Here is a 15,159-nt window from a genome sequence, read left to right as displayed (position 1 = left end):
CAAGATCCTTCCGTACTAATTTTTAACAGTGAATATCTTTAAATGTCTCTTTCCGTCTTGTTTACGTCTAGTTCGTCTGTACTTTTATGCACAGTCCAACGCAAATTCAGAGAAATTAATGTACATACATATGTATACATATCAGTTGCGCAGTCACATCTGTTACTGTTTACCAACATTAACATTATTCTGTAATTAACATGGAGTGTTTACATTCGATGCTGTATATAGCGTTTTTTAGCCGAGTATTGATAAAATTAAACAATTTTCTAATTTTTGGTAAATAAAGATAAAATAAATAATAATTTTAAAATAATTAAAAAAGTATAAAAATAAATTTTCGCTTATTGTGTAAATAAAGATAAATAAAATAATATACTAATTATATAAAAATTTTAATAAAATGTATATAGATTGGTAGGGTACAGCTTAACTTGTACTTAAGTTTTCAAGAGTTAAAAATGGTTATATCAATTTCCGGAAAAACTTAGTGTCATCTGGGCAAAATTTCGGACATTAGCAATAGCTGGGAACAGTTTCTACCTACTTCAGCTAAAACTTGCTACCGCCGCCAAACTGTTCATAGCAACTAAAAATTTTGTGCATTACTGTCACCCTGTGATTTTCATTTTATTTTATCCTTGTACGCAGAGAAACGTCAAAACAAACATATGAAAACAAAACAAATGATAACTTTGTAGTAAACAAATTAGTATCGTTAATGAAAGTCAACGCCTTTTAAGTAATAGTAGAATTTCAAATTTAAATTTGTGAAACAAAATTATAACCGTTATGCTACCGGAAACGGCAACATTTTCAATAACCCTACTTGTGTATGGATCAATACTTTTACTGCTAATTTACTATGTGAGTATCGAAGAGTCGTGCCTGGGAGTTCATATTTCACACAGTATTGAATATAACAGGTACTGACACTAGCGGACTTGGAGAGTGACTATCTAAATGCTCAAGAATGCTGTTCACGTTTAAACTTTTGGGTTATACCAAAATTCGGAATACATGCTTTACTTTGTATACTGCTATTGCTTGGAGGGCACTGGATAATGCTATTACTTAATATGCCAATGGCCATATGGCTAGGTTATGAACTGCAAAGACAACCCAGGGATAGTCTGGGTGTTTACGATCCGATCGATATACATAGTCGTGGACTTTTGAAAGTGCATCTCAGAAATTGCATGGTTTATTTGGGTTATTACTTCGTTATGTTTTTCGTAGCAATGTACTGGTTGGTATCATATACTATATAGCTCTTTATTTGGATGAACATTGTTTTCTTATTGTATTTCAGTTTAATTAGTTCACTGATCAAGGGAGACCCAATTAAACGACATGAGGAAGGAGAATTTATAACCGAATTTTAAATAAACCGTATATTCTAAGCTGCACTAATCAATATGCTACAATCAAATAGTTGTAGATTTTATGTTAGTTTTAATATCGTACTAGTCAAATTTTGTCACAATCGCACCGTATAATGATAAGTAGTAATGTCTTCCCTTTTTAAATTTAAGTGCAGAGTATCATAATCATTTTAAATCAGTCAAAACTCATGTTCATTCGCTCTAAACGTTGTATCGACTCATCTATTCAATAATAAGTGCACACGCACATAAACGCATTTGTACATATAGATATATAAGTATAAAATGTCGAATGTTAACTAATTTCGTTGTGGAAAACGTCTATTCAAACATATTTTGAAGTAAATTTAATTTTGAACGCCATTCAATTTCAATTTTGCTCTTTACGAATAAAACATTTACTTTGGTATATCATTTTTTACAGCCATTCATTTCTGATTTATCAGTCTACACGACGTACAATACATATATATTATATTAGTTTATTGTTGAATATATTCTATTTTTAATTTAAATGTTTCAAAACCTGTTTACAACTAATAAACCATATATAAAATTACTAATATTTGAGTATGCACTTGCGTAAGGCACGAGTTCAGTTCACTTCAGAAAATCTACTACTTCCTGTAGTTCTCGTTCCCGCGCTTGCTTTTGCGCCCAACGTGATTCAGCTAGTTTTACATTAACAACCCAACGATCGTGCGCCAACCGAATTCCGCATGTTCCTCCGTTGTCTGCATTGACAATCGGTTGCTTTCCATTACTACTGGCACCACCCATATAGTACTTTGCATCGGAACGCGGATGTCGACGCTTGGCTGGGCATAATTTACCACCCTTAGGAAATGGTGGCTGTTGAAGGTAATGTTTGAGGCAAGCCTGATGAAAAAGATGCCCACAGTATACACGTTCTACATATGCGTCCTTGGTATCATCTAACTCCAGCTGAGTTGGTTTCTTTGGTAACACCTCTTTCTCACAAATTGGACATAACTCTATATGAAAGTCCGATGTAGCGGCCAGACAAAATTTGAGAGCACGATATAAGCTAGGTACTGGTTGAAAAGCCAATTGTTCCTTCTTATTCAAACGAAGTGGCGGTTCGACACATTGTCTAGCTATTTCACGGGATTGCCCATTCAAGTAACGAAGCAAAATTGCTGGTAAATTCGTTTCCTGATTCTGTAGTTGCACACACTCTTTCGGGTAATCCTTCGGTAAAAATGCACTCACTTTGTAGTAGTACTCGCCACCTTTTGCTGTTAATTGCACAATCGAATGACGTTGTTTTAATTTCAATTGATCTGGTGTGGCGTCCGTGCCGAGATCGCGTCGTAGATCTTGTATCTCGTCAAAACAAACACAAAGTGGATTTTCCGTTAGATATTGTTGCACAAATCTTAGTACATGTAGCCCTTGCGGTTTTCCCAAATGTTGGTGCGCATGTTTCTCACTAAGTGTTGCAAGGCCGTCTAGAAACTTATTGGACAACGTGCGACTCTTCAATTCAACAAGGATTGACTCATCTGGATAATTGGCTGGAAAACGCAAGCAAACCGTGAGTTGGCGATACGACTCATTTTCGATTATGTCTACGCGCACAAGCGGTGATTCCCCACAAATGCAAGCTATAATTTTAGAATTTGGTACGGTATTCTCGCACAGCTTACGTATTTCTTCAACTTCAAAATTAATTATACTCATAATTGTTAGTCACTTCAATGTAATATTATTTATATTTAAACTTCCAATGTGAATTTTTATTTACAATTTCCAAATGTGCAACAGATAGCGTTGCCGTGCTGTCAAAAAACAATTACTGCTTTAACGGTACAAGTTATTCTTCAATTGCAGCGTAAACATATGTTAGTTCTCATTATATTTAAACTTCTTTAACAAGTATTGTAAAAATTAGTTAAATAATTTTTAATATCTATGACCAATATTCCAAAACTTTTACGAATTTAATAATGAAAGAGGTTTTGGTATTCAAAAATTTAACTAGTCTGGCAACAATAACATTGTCAACAAAAATGTATAATACGGCGACTCAACGATGCAGTTTTTATTATCAAGGTCACGAAAAGCGCATATTTTGTTAATAAATAATAAATTAATTGATATTCGTTTTGGTAAAAAGTGGTTCATTCCTGGAGGAAAAATGTTAGCCACCAAGAAAACAGTTTATTAATAACAAATTGTTTTAAAAAAGCCAAGATAGAAACAACACAAGTTACTACAAGTCAAATTTCAAATAAGATTTACAATTTTGTTTTAGAAGTAGGTATATTTACATTGATGGGAGTTTATACTAGTCATTTGAATGATTTTCCATAATTTTTTAGCAATACAACAAAAATATGCAATCTTAATATTACTTTTGTCTTTAAGCGCAAATATTCATAAATCCTCTGAAAATTGGCCGAATGTTTTCTATTCATTCTTGGACTGAACTGCGTTAAATATCGACTGCGCCACTGTTGCATCTTCAGCAGCCATACCTAGATTGGAACCAAATATTATTTGTGCTCGAAGCAATTGTTTTCACTCACCCATCGATTGAAATATTGTTATTTTGTCATTCAGTGGATATTGTTTTGTATTGATAACTTCTCCTACTTCACCAATAATCTCAGCTTTTAATCCATTCAACTCTTTTTTCGCGTTTTCCCAGGAATCAATGTATACCTTGCCGTTCTTGTAAATGTCTGGTCCAACTTCGCCGAAATGCACTTGACCAGCGCCAACCGCTGCAATATAGGTAGAAGGATTTAATATATTTGAATATAAGTGTCTAGACATAAGACTTAATTTTTGATTTAAGTAAATTTAAATATTAATATTTTGTCAATTTTTAAGCAAAGGCATAAACAGGTTTTAAGATCTGCATCTATTTAAGTTGAGGCTGGTATATACATATGTACTCTTGTTCATTTACATATGTGCAACTTACTATTAATATGAACATGGCGCTTCTTTAACATTGTATATGTAATTAAAGGTGTGGAAGAATAAGTGCCTACGCAAACGACATCAGCATCTGCAACTGCTTCGGATGCGTTTGAGCAGACATGAACTCTTACGTTTGCTATTTCTGATTGCAGTTTTTTCCCCAATGACTCAACTTTGGTACTAGTGCGGTTCCACAGATAAATATCACTAACTGTGAAATAGGAGCACATTCCAAGTGCATGACTTTCACCTTGAACACCAGTACCTATTATTGCCACTTTGATAGGTCGTGCAATGCCTTCGGGATAGCGTGGAAAATATAAGTACTTCGTGGCCACTAAAGAAGCGGCTGCGGTGCGCCAGGCAGTAATATCTGTACCATCCATGATGCAATCTAATTTTCCTGTTTCCGTATTAAAGATAAGAATATTTGCCATAATTCTTGGTAGTGGATTTGCGCGTTCAGGATTTTTTCCAAAGGATGTTACCACTTTACAAGCTATTGTGCTGGATTTTAAAATAAAATCATCATTAGTATTTGAGGTCAACCTGTAATTGCCTACGTATGCTGGCATGGTAAATAAATTATTGGTTTTATCACCACAAACTGTCATGCTGCGAGCAGGTTGACTCGTTTGCGGGCTGTCGTGCTCATCCCGATCATGATCTTCCTGTGAATACGAAACTGACTTCATAGCTTCCTCTACAGCTGCACACACCATGTTCCAGTTAAGTACCTTACGAACTTCTTCTGCAGTTATTTGAATTATTGGCGTGGACATATTTGTGGATATTTCCTTTAGTTATTTTCGAGAACACAATGCAGAGGTAAAATCAAGGGCGTAAGAGCACTTTATCAACGTAATTTACTTGTGTTATCTTTGCATGCCTTTAGATATGTGCTTAAATGTGTACGTTTGTTTTATCAGCATCATAGCTGAAAATGCTTGTAATAAAAAATATATGATCACTTACATTTATCTACAATAGTAGAGACGCGCAATTAGTTATTTGTATATTAAGTGGCAGCACTGTTTGTATCATCATTAAAAATAAGCAAACTCGAGTGCAAGTTAGTCGCCACGTTGTGATTCACATTTGTATAAAATAAATTTAAATAAAGATGGTTTTGGATTTAGATCTGTTCCGTAGTGATAAAGGCGGAAATCCAGACGCTATTAGAGAGAATCAGAAAAAGCGTTTCAAGGATTTGGCTTTGGTAGAGACAGTCATTGAGCAAGACACCGAATGGCGACAACGCAGACACCGTGCCGACAACCTAAACAAGGCGAAAAACCTATGCAGCAAAGAAATTGGAGAAAAAATGAAGAAAAAAGAACCCCAAGGTGATGCCGCTGAAGAAGTTCCTCAAAATGTCAAGGACACTTTGACTGAAGTAACTTCAGACATATTGCGTCAGCTAACAGTGAATCAGATAAAGAAGGTTCGCGTACTAATCGATGAGGCGATGTCTGAAAATGAAAGGTGTCTGCAGCAAGCCGAACAGCGCCGAAATACTGCACTACGTGAAGTTGGAAATCATTTACATGAAACAGTGCCAGTATCCAATGACGAAGAAGAAAATCGTGTTGAACGTACATTTGGTGACTGTGAACGCAGAACGAAATACTCTCATGTCGATCTTATTGTGATGATAGACGGCATGAATGCTGAAAAGGGTGCAGTAGTATCAGGAGGACGTGGTTACTTCTTGACCGGTCCTGCAGTATTTCTCGAACAAGCGCTCATTCAACATTCACTACATATGTTGAGTAACCGTGGTTTTACACCTTTGTATACACCCTTTTTTATGCGCAAAGAAGTTATGCAGGAAGTAGCACAACTTTCGCAATTCGATGAGGAACTTTATAAAGTGGTTGGCAAAAGCAGTGAACGTGGCGATGAAGTTGCTACAGATGAAAAATATCTTATTGCAACTTCAGAACAACCAATTGCTGCATATCATCGCGATGAGTGGCTGCCGGAAGCTTCTCTACCTATAAAGTATGCTGGTTTGTCAACCTGTTTCCGTCAAGAAGTAGGCTCTCATGGTCGGGACACTCGTGGTATCTTCCGTGTTCATCAGTTTGAGAAAGTGGAACAATTCGTACTTACCTCTCCACATGATAATAAATCGTGGGAGATGATGGACGAAATGATTGACAACGCTGAAAAGTTCTGCCAGTCCTTAAATATTCCATATCGCATTGTTAATATTGTATCTGGTGCGCTAAATCATGCAGCCTCAAAAAAACTTGATTTGGAAGCTTGGTTCGGTGGTAGCGGCGCATTCCGGGAACTTGTTTCCTGCTCCAACTGCCTTGATTATCAGGCACGACGACTACTTGTCCGTTATGGTCAAACTAAGAAAATGAATGCATCAGTGGATTACGTGCATATGCTCAACGCCACAATGTGCGCCACAACCCGTGTTATATGTGCTATTCTTGAGACTCATCAAACGGAGACTGGCGTGAAAGTGCCAGAGCCATTAAAAAAATATATGCCCGAAAAATATCGTGACGAAATTCCATTCGTAAAACCCGCGCCTATTGATGTTGAAGCAGCTGTCGCTGCTGCCAAAAAGGGAAAAGGCAAAAAAGACCCTGCTGCTTAGAAAATTATTGTGAAATATTTATGGAATTATGCTAGATGCAAGTTTTTTGTTTATATTGTAATGCGATTGGAAAAACTTACAGATTGTAGAGCTGCTGCGTCAAAATAAAAAAAAATTCAAATCACTAAAATAATCACATCTATTGTATTTATTTAATATTAAATATTGCTTTATGCGAAATTTTTTTTTAATATAGGAAAGGAAGGGAAGAATAAATAAATAAAAATACTTAACGCAAAAAATGTGTAAATGTGTTTTAATCTGGTAGTTTATGGGACTGACTGTTTTTGTGATGCAATAAAACATTCCAATTTTAGGGAGTGTTAACGAGTTGATACTGGAAGACCCGGTTTTCTTATAAATGGCTTAGATAATTCGTAATAATACGCCTTTTTATTACTGTAACAACAACACTGTAATAAGGTCATTTGTTTACAATTGGTTTAAATTTTTTTGCTATATACGGCGATTTTTCAGTGCCTTTTCCAATTGGAGCTCATTTGGTTACCTTGGAAACCAAAAAAAAAAAACTTGTTTATTTGAGTTTGTGGAATATCACATTATTTTTATACAATTTCAATTAGAACGAAAGAAAAATTACATTGAAATACAATAAAATATTTCAAGATTTGGAATGAGACAAACAAGAAAGGAAAAAACTAGCCAAAAGCTTACCCGATGGGATCGAATACGAAAAAGAAATACGTGTAAAAACGCATCTTCATTAAAAACTGATATTGTAAAAAATTTTATCGAAAAGGACTATGTCAATCAGCACGATGAATCCGTATTATGTGGCAAAAGCTTACCAAACAAAGTGCTTAATCCTGTACTTGTTATGGATATGCGACACGAAATGGTAATCGAAGTTAAAATAAGTGTAGATAACAAAAAATGTATATTTTTCAATGAATAATATAATTTTTACAAAATAGTTTCGCAAAATACCACGAAAATTGCCCTTAGCTACAGTGGGTGGGCTACGAACACTTGACGCTTGTGTAAACCATAATTTGGCTGTTGAGGAACGCTACATTATGAATGAATTAAGCAAATTTCGGCAACAATTGCAGAAAAACCGCAAAAGGAACACACTTCGAGTGAAAATAACTCAGAGTGATGACAATAATAAAATATACGACATGGACAATGAGTATTTAACACAGAGTTTGGTTAGGGCTGCAAAGCATATTGAAAACTTTTACGCTGCTCCTTTGGAGGCATTGCAAAAGGTTGATGAAGTATGTGAAGCTACCACGCTAATAAAAAATAACAACTCACTTGAAGAGGCCCATCAGGAGGAGAATCTCAAAGGCGCAGTGAAAATGGTTCCTGAAAGCGATTTCAAAGCAGATGTAGCCTATGTTGAAGTTCAAGATGATTATTTATTAAAAAATACCAACATCGATAATGCGAATAATAAGCATACCGAGACAGTTAGTTTGAATAAATATTCAGAAAATATAGTTGAAGACATTGAGTCGCGTAATATAATAATTGTCAATGAGCTGGAAAGTAATCTGCCTGAAAGTAATCTTGAAAACAAATCTTTTGAAAAAGATCAACAATTTTTGAAGGGAGCCTGCAAATGTCCCAAAAGTGTGGATTTGGAATCAAATGGAAAAGCTTCATGTAAAGAACGTTGTGTGCGTTTTGTTGAAACGGTGAATATAAAGAACTTCGATCGAGAGAATTCCATATGCTCAAATACCAGTGATGGTATCGATTCAGTTGTTTCGGATTTAGCAGAGGAAGCACTTTTCGAGCTACAAATGGAGGCAGAAGAAAAATTAACACAAGAAACCGGAGCTAACATGGAGAACAGGAAAGAAGCTGAACCCAATGAGGTTCAAATCAATTTTAAAGATACTACATCTCAATATCAGCCAAATACATTGGAACCACTTGTTATTACAAAACTTTCAAAACCGAAAGAAGTGGATTCCGCAATTACAACGTCAGAAGAGTTAGAAGATGAGAGCATTTCAAACCACGAGCAAAATTTGATTATTCAGCAACTTTTTCGACCACGAGCAAACACAAATCCTACGTTGTTGAGAAAGTATTTCTTAAAATGGATACATTTCGTAACCATTGAGAAGATAGAAAGAGAAGATGTTTCCAGTAAAAGTGATCGCGTACATAAAATCAATCTGTTTTTGGACAAAATACGAAAAGAGAAATTACGTTTAACCCGCTATGCGCGTCAGTGCAATACTGGGCAAGCACGTGAGGAAACTCAGAAAACGCCAGTGGTTTCAACGCAAACAACAAAAAAATACCAAAACAAGTAAGTTTAAAATGAGTTATACAATAATTAAAAACTAAAGTGTGTAAACATCTGTTATACATCTCTGCCGTCAACCGCGTACCCAATCCTAACATAATTGGTTTTTGTTAACTACCGGGTCACTATTTCCCAGAATAAAAATACAACAGGACATTATTGATCTACAAAGGCTGAAGCTCGAGCGACAGGAGCGCATAATTATGGAACTAAAGTTGAATAAACTGTCTGATGAAGCAAAGGAGGCCAGAGAAGACTTAAAAAATGAGCTGAAGACCATCATACGCCATGGTGATCCGAAGTTCAAAGCAAAAGCTAAATGTCTACAGCTGATCGGTAATCTGCGTGATGAAAAAGATGAAAATATGACCAGTTTACAGGGAAAAGCTTTATTTATGCCTAAATTCTTACTTCAAATGGAGGAACGCGCTTTGGAAAGAAATATTCGGCATGAAAAAGCTCGTCAAAGACGTTTGCAACAGGAGGCCGAGAAGGAGGCACAGAAGATGGCTGCTGAAGAAGCAAAGGTTTATTGTGATTTTCTATAAATTTAAATTTTTTGTTAGACGCTACTACCCCTAATTAGCAAGCAGATTTAGATTTCTCCTACATTTTTATATAATTTTCGCTTACATCTTACGCTAGATACTTGACCGAGTTTTTCATTATATTACTTAGTTTCAATTGTTTTGTAATGCTTTCCTATTGGCAACCGCTATTAAAAACAAAAAAACTTGATTTTGATCGATTCGACAAATGACAAGTTTTTTGAGGTTAAAAGGACGTGTCCACAATTCTAGATCGAATATCAAAAACTGATGGACTAGTTCGCGTATATACATATGTACATACAGACAGGCATTGCTTAATCGACTCAGCTCATCAGCACTGATCATTTATCAATATATTTTATAGGGTCTCCAATGTTTCCTTCTGAGTGGCAAACTTAATAACCCTGTTCAGGGTATAACTAAAAATATGTCAATTAGATTTAGAACCGAAATCCAATTTCAATGTATAGTTTTCCAAGTACTTGGTACAAAATTAAAGTTGATAGTTTCCATTTTTTTATGAAATCTTTTCTATTCCTAACGTAATGAACTTGGTTTATAAGAACAATCAACTTTCTTATAAAGGTTATCTTCTTGAAAGTTTCTAAAATAAGTTGGTAGCATTAATGAGGTTCTTCATCAAATTTTTAGCGTCTCGAAGATGAAGAGGCTAAGCGCTTGCGTATTGAAGCTTTAAAAGAGAAACGTCGTCAAGAGAAAATGGCTAAAGTACTCAAAGAACGAGAACATCAACGAGCGCTTGAGGCAAAACATAAAGCGGATGAGTTTTATCGCCGGCTACTGCTACGCCGCATTGGTATGGAAGGATTTAAACGATTGATAATACGTAAACGTGAAAATAAGCGAAAGTGTGAGCATTTCAGACGTCAAATTTTCAAACGTACATATTTCATAAACTGGCGCGATTACTATATAAAATTACGCAATGAAAAACAATTACTGGCTGACGATTTATATGATAAAATATTAAAACGGAAAACATTATGCGCATGGCAATTGTATGTGCAACAAGAGCGTAGTAAATTTAATGTGGCCGTCGACTGGTGTGACTTGAAGCGTACCGAGATCACATTCAAATTATGGGCACAACATAGCGCACGGATGAGCGCCATTGCAGCAGCAAAAATGAAACAGGCGACATCCCACCACGAATGGTAGGAATAAATGTCAATATATACATATTTGGTGAATTTTTCCACAAACCTTTGGTTATTTGTTTACTTCCACGCAGGCATTTGAAGTGGAAGGTTTTGGATTGTTGGCAACGTTTACCGCAAATATTACAGTTGGAAAGAGAGACGGAGGAGCGACGTCAACGTTGGCGCATGAAAATATGGGAGCTGTTGCCAGATTACACACCAAACAGAGATAACCCATAAAAATGAAAGCTGCTATCAAATTATCTTTTATAAATAAAATACCTTTTTACAGAGTTGAATTTTATTTCATATCACTTATTACCACAATCTAATAAGTTAGTTAATCTGTTTGATATACACAACTCGAATTACTTGAAAGCTTTTTTAGAGAGCACAAAATTAATGTCACACTTGAAAGAATAGTTGTTGTTGTAAGTAGTTGCAGTCCCTAAGTAGGATGACGAATTAATGTTAAACTGACCGTAGTATACGCAAAGAATATAGTATATCATACAAGGAATAATTATTATTTTTAATGCAATTCATATGAAGCATAATTCTCTTTGGTTCATTTAGTACACGAGACACTAGCTGAGTTCGTTAGTAGAATTTGTGCTGATGCCAAATTTTTATTTGGTGGACTTTACACATTTTACCTTTTAGAGAACAAAACTTTTGCAGTTGTATTTCACCGTTTTGTTGTTTCCCCGTAATCCGCTTTTCCATTCCTGTAGTGTTATTCCACGTGAGATCATGTACCCCTGTTGCACAAGCATCACCAATATATATTGTGATATAATTAAAGCGTAAATAGCAATAACAAAAGCTACGGACAATCTATGAGAAAAGTTGTTGATAAATGACATACTTTTTCAGGTTCAAAACATTCTACTTACTCATACATCTCGAAAATTTCAGTGCAATCGTCTGGTAGCAAAATTTGCACGCCTGCAATGTTAGCAGCTAAAAATGGATGGCACACCGCCGTTAGTGTCAAATCAGCACCCACTATCAAAGCTAAAGCTCCAAAAATCATTCCTACAATATAGTAGCGATGATTACTTTCGCCTATACAGCAATTTAGCCAGTAACTGTGGTGATCAAGCCGTTTAATACAAGCTCTGCAAACAGGACAATGTGCAGTTCTTGCCGGCACACACTTGCGACAAGTTGCGCAGAGATTTGGCTGATTACTGCTGATATCATCCAATGATTGTACCTCATCCAAATCTTGCTCAATCAATAATGTTGTTTGCTCTGTTTCATTCTCCTCATTAACGCTTGTTTCTGCAATATCTGGCAGCTCGCTGCCCCCAGTGAGAGGTTGAATGACTCTATTTAAAACGGCTCGTTTACGAGTTTGCCAAAAACAAATCACAGATATTATAGAAAGAAGCACTAAAACCAGATTTTCCTCGGGTAGTACTTCCAATAGTGGTACAGTAAACTGGAATAGCAGTAATAAATAAATTAAAGATGAAAGAACCCAAATACTGAAGAAGCTAGTATGTCCTGCATTACGGTGAATATAATTATACGCGTAACACATGATCACAGAACATGCTAAAAAGATTACAATGCACGTATATGCATTTATCGCCGCTATACTTATTAGTAGCGGTATAATAAATACGGGGGCAAGGGTATCAAATGTAACTTGTTTTGCCCCACCATGCCATGGTATACGTAGGCGGTCCTGAAAAGATAACAACATATTGCGTTGACGAGTTTGGTCGATGCGTCGACAGGTTATCCAACTATAATTAACAATGACATTGATTAATAACTTTTTTACAACAAATGCTTCCGGCGTACTCACTCAGTAAATACTTTGTCAAAGTCTTCACAATTGCAGCAGCAGGCAAGAATGTGATAACGTTTATTTTGATGATCTATATATTCGCAACAACAGAGACCTGAATTCGGATCTTTTTCAGAATCTAACTGGTTTTGCGACTGCGAAAAATAGTCTGCCATGAAATTTGCATTTAGAAATATGGCCAGCGACACCCAATTGTCAAGATTTTTGATTTTGTGTAAAGGAAATTTCCAGCAGCATTAAAAAAATAAATAAACATCCAGTGACATTAATTACCTAGGTTTTTGTAAAACTCATTTTTAATATTGTTCTTTTTTGCTAAAAGTAATCAATAAATAGTTAAATTTTGTTTATATTCATTTACTCGTACTTCTCTCCCCCGGCTGCAAAAACAAACATGCCAGATTGTTTGAAAAAACTCCAAGTGCGAATTAACCAGGGTTCTCATTTCTGTGCAAAATGTGAAAAAACGAATAAACGAAACAAATTGTACCCAGCAAGACACGGCTACTAAAACTTCAATGCATTGAAAGATTTAGCGTGGTAGGGACGAACGATCGCACGTACACAAGAGTTATGGAGAGAATTGACAATTGGAACTTAATGGCGGATTTACTTAGAATCATGAAATATGGCTCAAGCAGTTCACGACTTCCGATTCTAGACCAAGTATTCTATGGGCAGCCATAGAACAACCGTTTGAAGGCGAGCTAAAGTGAGAAGGCGAAGCATCCCTCGCCAGGGTTCTGCGCTGGGTTTGGGACCCGCCACGTAAAAAACGCCTCCAATTAAAAGCAATAAACACGATTTTAAATTTCATTCAATTCTTTTTATGCTTTTAGAGTACGGTACCTTAAGACCAAAAGTTAACCAAATACTCTTACAACCAAAACTGTAGAAACTACCATTTCATTTAGAAAAAACAACGGTTTAGTGTGGTTTTTATATTTCTTCAAATATGATGCCGGTGAGAATGTAACCATCAACGGCGACCGTTATCACACCATGACAATAGACTATTTGATGCCTGAAATTAAAGCTCGTGATTTCGGTGACTTTTGATTTCAGCAAGACGGTGCCTCTTCCCACACATCGCATAAACCAATGGATTTATTGAGGAAACACTTCGGTGAGCAGATACTTTCACGTTTTGGGCCGGCCGATTGGCCACCAAGATCGTGTGATATCTCACCATTAGACTTTTTTCTGTGGATATATGTAAATTCTAAAGTCTATGCGCACAATCCCACTTCGATTCTGGCCTTGGAGCAAAACATCACGTGTGTCATTCGTCATTAACCAGTCGAAATGCTCGAACGAGTCATTGAATATTGGACTCAACGGATGGATCATCTGAGAGGTAGTCGCAGGCAATTTTTGAAAGGGATAATCTTCAAAAAATAAATGCCAAGGAATGTTCTTTCGAATGTTAATCAACATTCGCCTTTAATTTTGAAATTTTTGTGTTTTTTTCTTTAAAAAAGTAGGGAACCTCGAAATGGAGCCTTTAGTATGTGATATTGTAAAAAAAATAAATAAGATCCGGTCGATACTACTCCAACTCCCATATACTTGTACTACGTATGTACATATAATGATTTTCGTTTTTTCTGACAAATCATATCACGAATTTGTCGGTCAGTGTATGAGTTATACATATGTATGTATATATAAAATTGTTTTGATTCGGATCTCTGGTTGACGTTTTATACCTTGCTTTGCTTCTGGCTAATTCCGTGCGTATAAAATGTTCGGTTGCAGCCGAAGTTGGGTCCCTACTTACTTGTTTTTTTTTTAGTTTTTTTCTTTTATTTTTCGTTTACAATGAGTTTCCTGCTACTTTAAATTTCTTTCAATTTCTACCATTCCAAAGCCTTCTGCACTGTTCTTGTTGCTATGAAATTGAATAAAAAATGCATTTATGTAATTAATTTTTTTGTTTGGAAATGTTTAGGTTTATTTACAATATTTATGTAGTTGTCTAATGTAAAATTCAATAGTTACTAAAATACATATTTAGGTATGCAAACGCTATTATATATTTACAATGCAATAAGAACTCCAAAATAAATATGTATGTATATAGATAAATGTAGTGATTAACAAACGTATATATATATATATATAAATATATATGTATAACTATTATATAAAACTTCTTTACATATTCAATAGTAGTGTAATAAATATGTAAATGGAACTATGAACAGTTAACGTTTTTATGTGTTTACACAGCGATTACATATTTATCTTTACATACTTACATATAAACATAAATATAAATATATGTATGTGTATGTGTATATGGTTTATAAAACTACTAGTCACTGCTGAAATCCACTTGCGAATGTTTTATGTTTACTGAAATCACAGGTGGTAGTAATGTTT

General features: G+C 35.4%; 6 protein-coding genes across 8 annotated transcripts; 3 read left to right on the top strand and 3 right to left on the bottom strand.

The window, feature by feature from the left end:
• Positions 1–701: 701 nt before the first annotated feature.
• LOC120769083 (protein cornichon homolog 4) lies at positions 702–1,753 on the top strand. The gene is made up of 3 exons (XM_040095943.1): positions 702–867; positions 927–1,249; positions 1,313–1,753. Exons 1-3 carry the CDS (start codon positions 793–795, stop codon positions 1,383–1,385), a joined length of 471 nt encoding a protein of 156 aa, XP_039951877.1. The 5' UTR covers positions 702–792; the 3' UTR covers positions 1,386–1,753.
• LOC120769082 lies at positions 1,749–3,180 on the bottom strand. Its single transcript, XM_040095942.1, has one exon. The coding sequence runs from the start codon at positions 3,087–3,089 to the stop codon at positions 1,986–1,988; it is 1,104 nt and encodes a 367-aa protein (XP_039951876.1). The 5' UTR covers positions 3,090–3,180; the 3' UTR covers positions 1,749–1,985.
• Positions 3,181–3,508: 328 nt separating this feature from the next.
• LOC120768943 (ketimine reductase mu-crystallin) lies at positions 3,509–5,244 on the bottom strand. The gene is made up of 3 exons (XM_040095731.1): positions 4,339–5,244; positions 3,938–4,135; positions 3,509–3,886 (listed from the first exon to the last, which is right to left on the bottom strand). The coding sequence occupies exons 1-3, from the start codon at positions 5,117–5,119 to the stop codon at positions 3,819–3,821; spliced, it is 1,047 nt and encodes a 348-aa protein (XP_039951665.1). The 5' UTR covers positions 5,120–5,244; the 3' UTR covers positions 3,509–3,818.
• A 131-nt stretch (positions 5,245–5,375) lies between these two features.
• LOC120768941 (serine--tRNA ligase, cytoplasmic) lies at positions 5,376–7,090 on the top strand. Its single transcript, XM_040095726.1, has one exon. It carries the CDS (start codon positions 5,461–5,463, stop codon positions 6,952–6,954), a length of 1,494 nt encoding a protein of 497 aa, XP_039951660.1. The 5' UTR covers positions 5,376–5,460; the 3' UTR covers positions 6,955–7,090.
• Positions 7,091–7,546: 456 nt separating this feature from the next.
• Positions 7,547–11,251, top strand: LOC120768939. Its single transcript, XM_040095722.1, has 5 exons — positions 7,547–7,813; positions 7,890–9,244; positions 9,378–9,768; positions 10,444–10,967; positions 11,045–11,251. The coding sequence occupies exons 1-5, from the start codon at positions 7,589–7,591 to the stop codon at positions 11,190–11,192; spliced, it is 2,643 nt and encodes an 880-aa protein (XP_039951656.1). The 5' UTR covers positions 7,547–7,588; the 3' UTR covers positions 11,193–11,251.
• Positions 11,236–13,184, bottom strand: LOC120768942 (palmitoyltransferase ZDHHC23-B). 3 transcript variants are annotated; one of them, XM_040095730.1, is made up of 4 exons: positions 13,142–13,184; positions 12,772–12,922; positions 11,849–12,709; positions 11,236–11,789 (listed from the first exon to the last, which is right to left on the bottom strand). In XM_040095730.1, exons 3-4 carry the CDS (start codon positions 12,664–12,666, stop codon positions 11,612–11,614), a joined length of 996 nt encoding a protein of 331 aa, XP_039951664.1. In that variant the 5' UTR covers positions 12,667–12,709; positions 12,772–12,922; positions 13,142–13,184; the 3' UTR covers positions 11,236–11,611. The 3 variants fall into 3 exon arrangements, with proteins under 3 accessions (XP_039951664.1, XP_039951663.1, XP_039951661.1); XM_040095729.1 differs by lacking the exon at positions 13,142–13,184 and adding an exon at positions 13,048–13,135; XM_040095727.1 differs by lacking the exon at positions 13,142–13,184 and having other exon boundaries at positions 12,772–13,135.
• Between the last annotated feature and the right edge of the window lie 1,975 nt (positions 13,185–15,159).

Source organism: Bactrocera tryoni, chromosome 2 (genome assembly GCF_016617805.1).
Source record: "Bactrocera tryoni isolate S06 chromosome 2, CSIRO_BtryS06_freeze2, whole genome shotgun sequence".
NCBI classification, from domain to species: Eukaryota; Metazoa; Arthropoda; class Insecta; order Diptera; family Tephritidae; genus Bactrocera; species Bactrocera tryoni.
Note: the sequence above shows the minus strand (reverse complement) of the source record. Positions and strands in the feature narration are given on the sequence as shown.

What these genes read in the sequence shown, in the direction of transcription:
- LOC120769083 (XM_040095943.1), top strand. Translation starts at nt 793, where the DNA reads ATGCTACCGGAAACGGCAACATTTTCAATAACCCTACTTGTGTATGGA. An exon ending in TTTTACTGCTAATTTACTAT is followed by an intron (nt 868 to 926) that starts GTGAGTATCGAA and finishes TGAATATAACAG; the next exon opens with GTACTGACACTAGCGGACTT. An exon ending in TTTTTCGTAGCAATGTACTG is followed by an intron (nt 1,250 to 1,312) that starts GTTGGTATCATA and finishes ATTGTATTTCAG; the next exon opens with TTTAATTAGTTCACTGATCA.
- LOC120768941 (XM_040095726.1), top strand. Translation starts at nt 5,461, where the DNA reads ATGGTTTTGGATTTAGATCTGTTCCGTAGTGATAAAGGCGGAAATCCA.
- LOC120768942 (XM_040095727.1), bottom strand. Translation starts at nt 12,929, where the DNA reads ATGGCAGACTATTTTTCGCAGTCGCAAAACCAGTTAGATTCTGAAAAA. An exon ending in TTTGACAAAGTATTTACTGA is followed by an intron (nt 12,710 to 12,771) that starts GTGAGTACGCCG and finishes TGTTAATTATAG; the next exon opens with TTGGATAACCTGTCGACGCA. An exon ending in GAAATTTTCGAGATGTATGA is followed by an intron (nt 11,790 to 11,848) that starts GTAAGTAGAATG and finishes CTTTTCTCATAG; the next exon opens with ATTGTCCGTAGCTTTTGTTA.
- LOC120768939 (XM_040095722.1), top strand. Translation starts at nt 7,589, where the DNA reads ATGAGACAAACAAGAAAGGAAAAAACTAGCCAAAAGCTTACCCGATGG. An exon ending in ACAAAAAAATACCAAAACAA is followed by an intron (nt 9,245 to 9,377) that starts GTAAGTTTAAAA and finishes ACTATTTCCCAG; the next exon opens with AATAAAAATACAACAGGACA. An exon ending in GCGACATCCCACCACGAATG is followed by an intron (nt 10,968 to 11,044) that starts GTAGGAATAAAT and finishes ACTTCCACGCAG; the next exon opens with GCATTTGAAGTGGAAGGTTT.
- LOC120768943 (XM_040095731.1), bottom strand. Translation starts at nt 5,119, where the DNA reads ATGTCCACGCCAATAATTCAAATAACTGCAGAAGAAGTTCGTAAGGTA. An exon ending in GCGCCATGTTCATATTAATA is followed by an intron (nt 4,136 to 4,338) that starts GTAAGTTGCACA and finishes CCTATATTGCAG; the next exon opens with CGGTTGGCGCTGGTCAAGTG. An exon ending in AACAATATTTCAATCGATGG is followed by an intron (nt 3,887 to 3,937) that starts GTGAGTGAAAAC and finishes GTTCCAATCTAG; the next exon opens with GTATGGCTGCTGAAGATGCA.
- LOC120769082 (XM_040095942.1), bottom strand. Translation starts at nt 3,089, where the DNA reads ATGAGTATAATTAATTTTGAAGTTGAAGAAATACGTAAGCTGTGCGAG.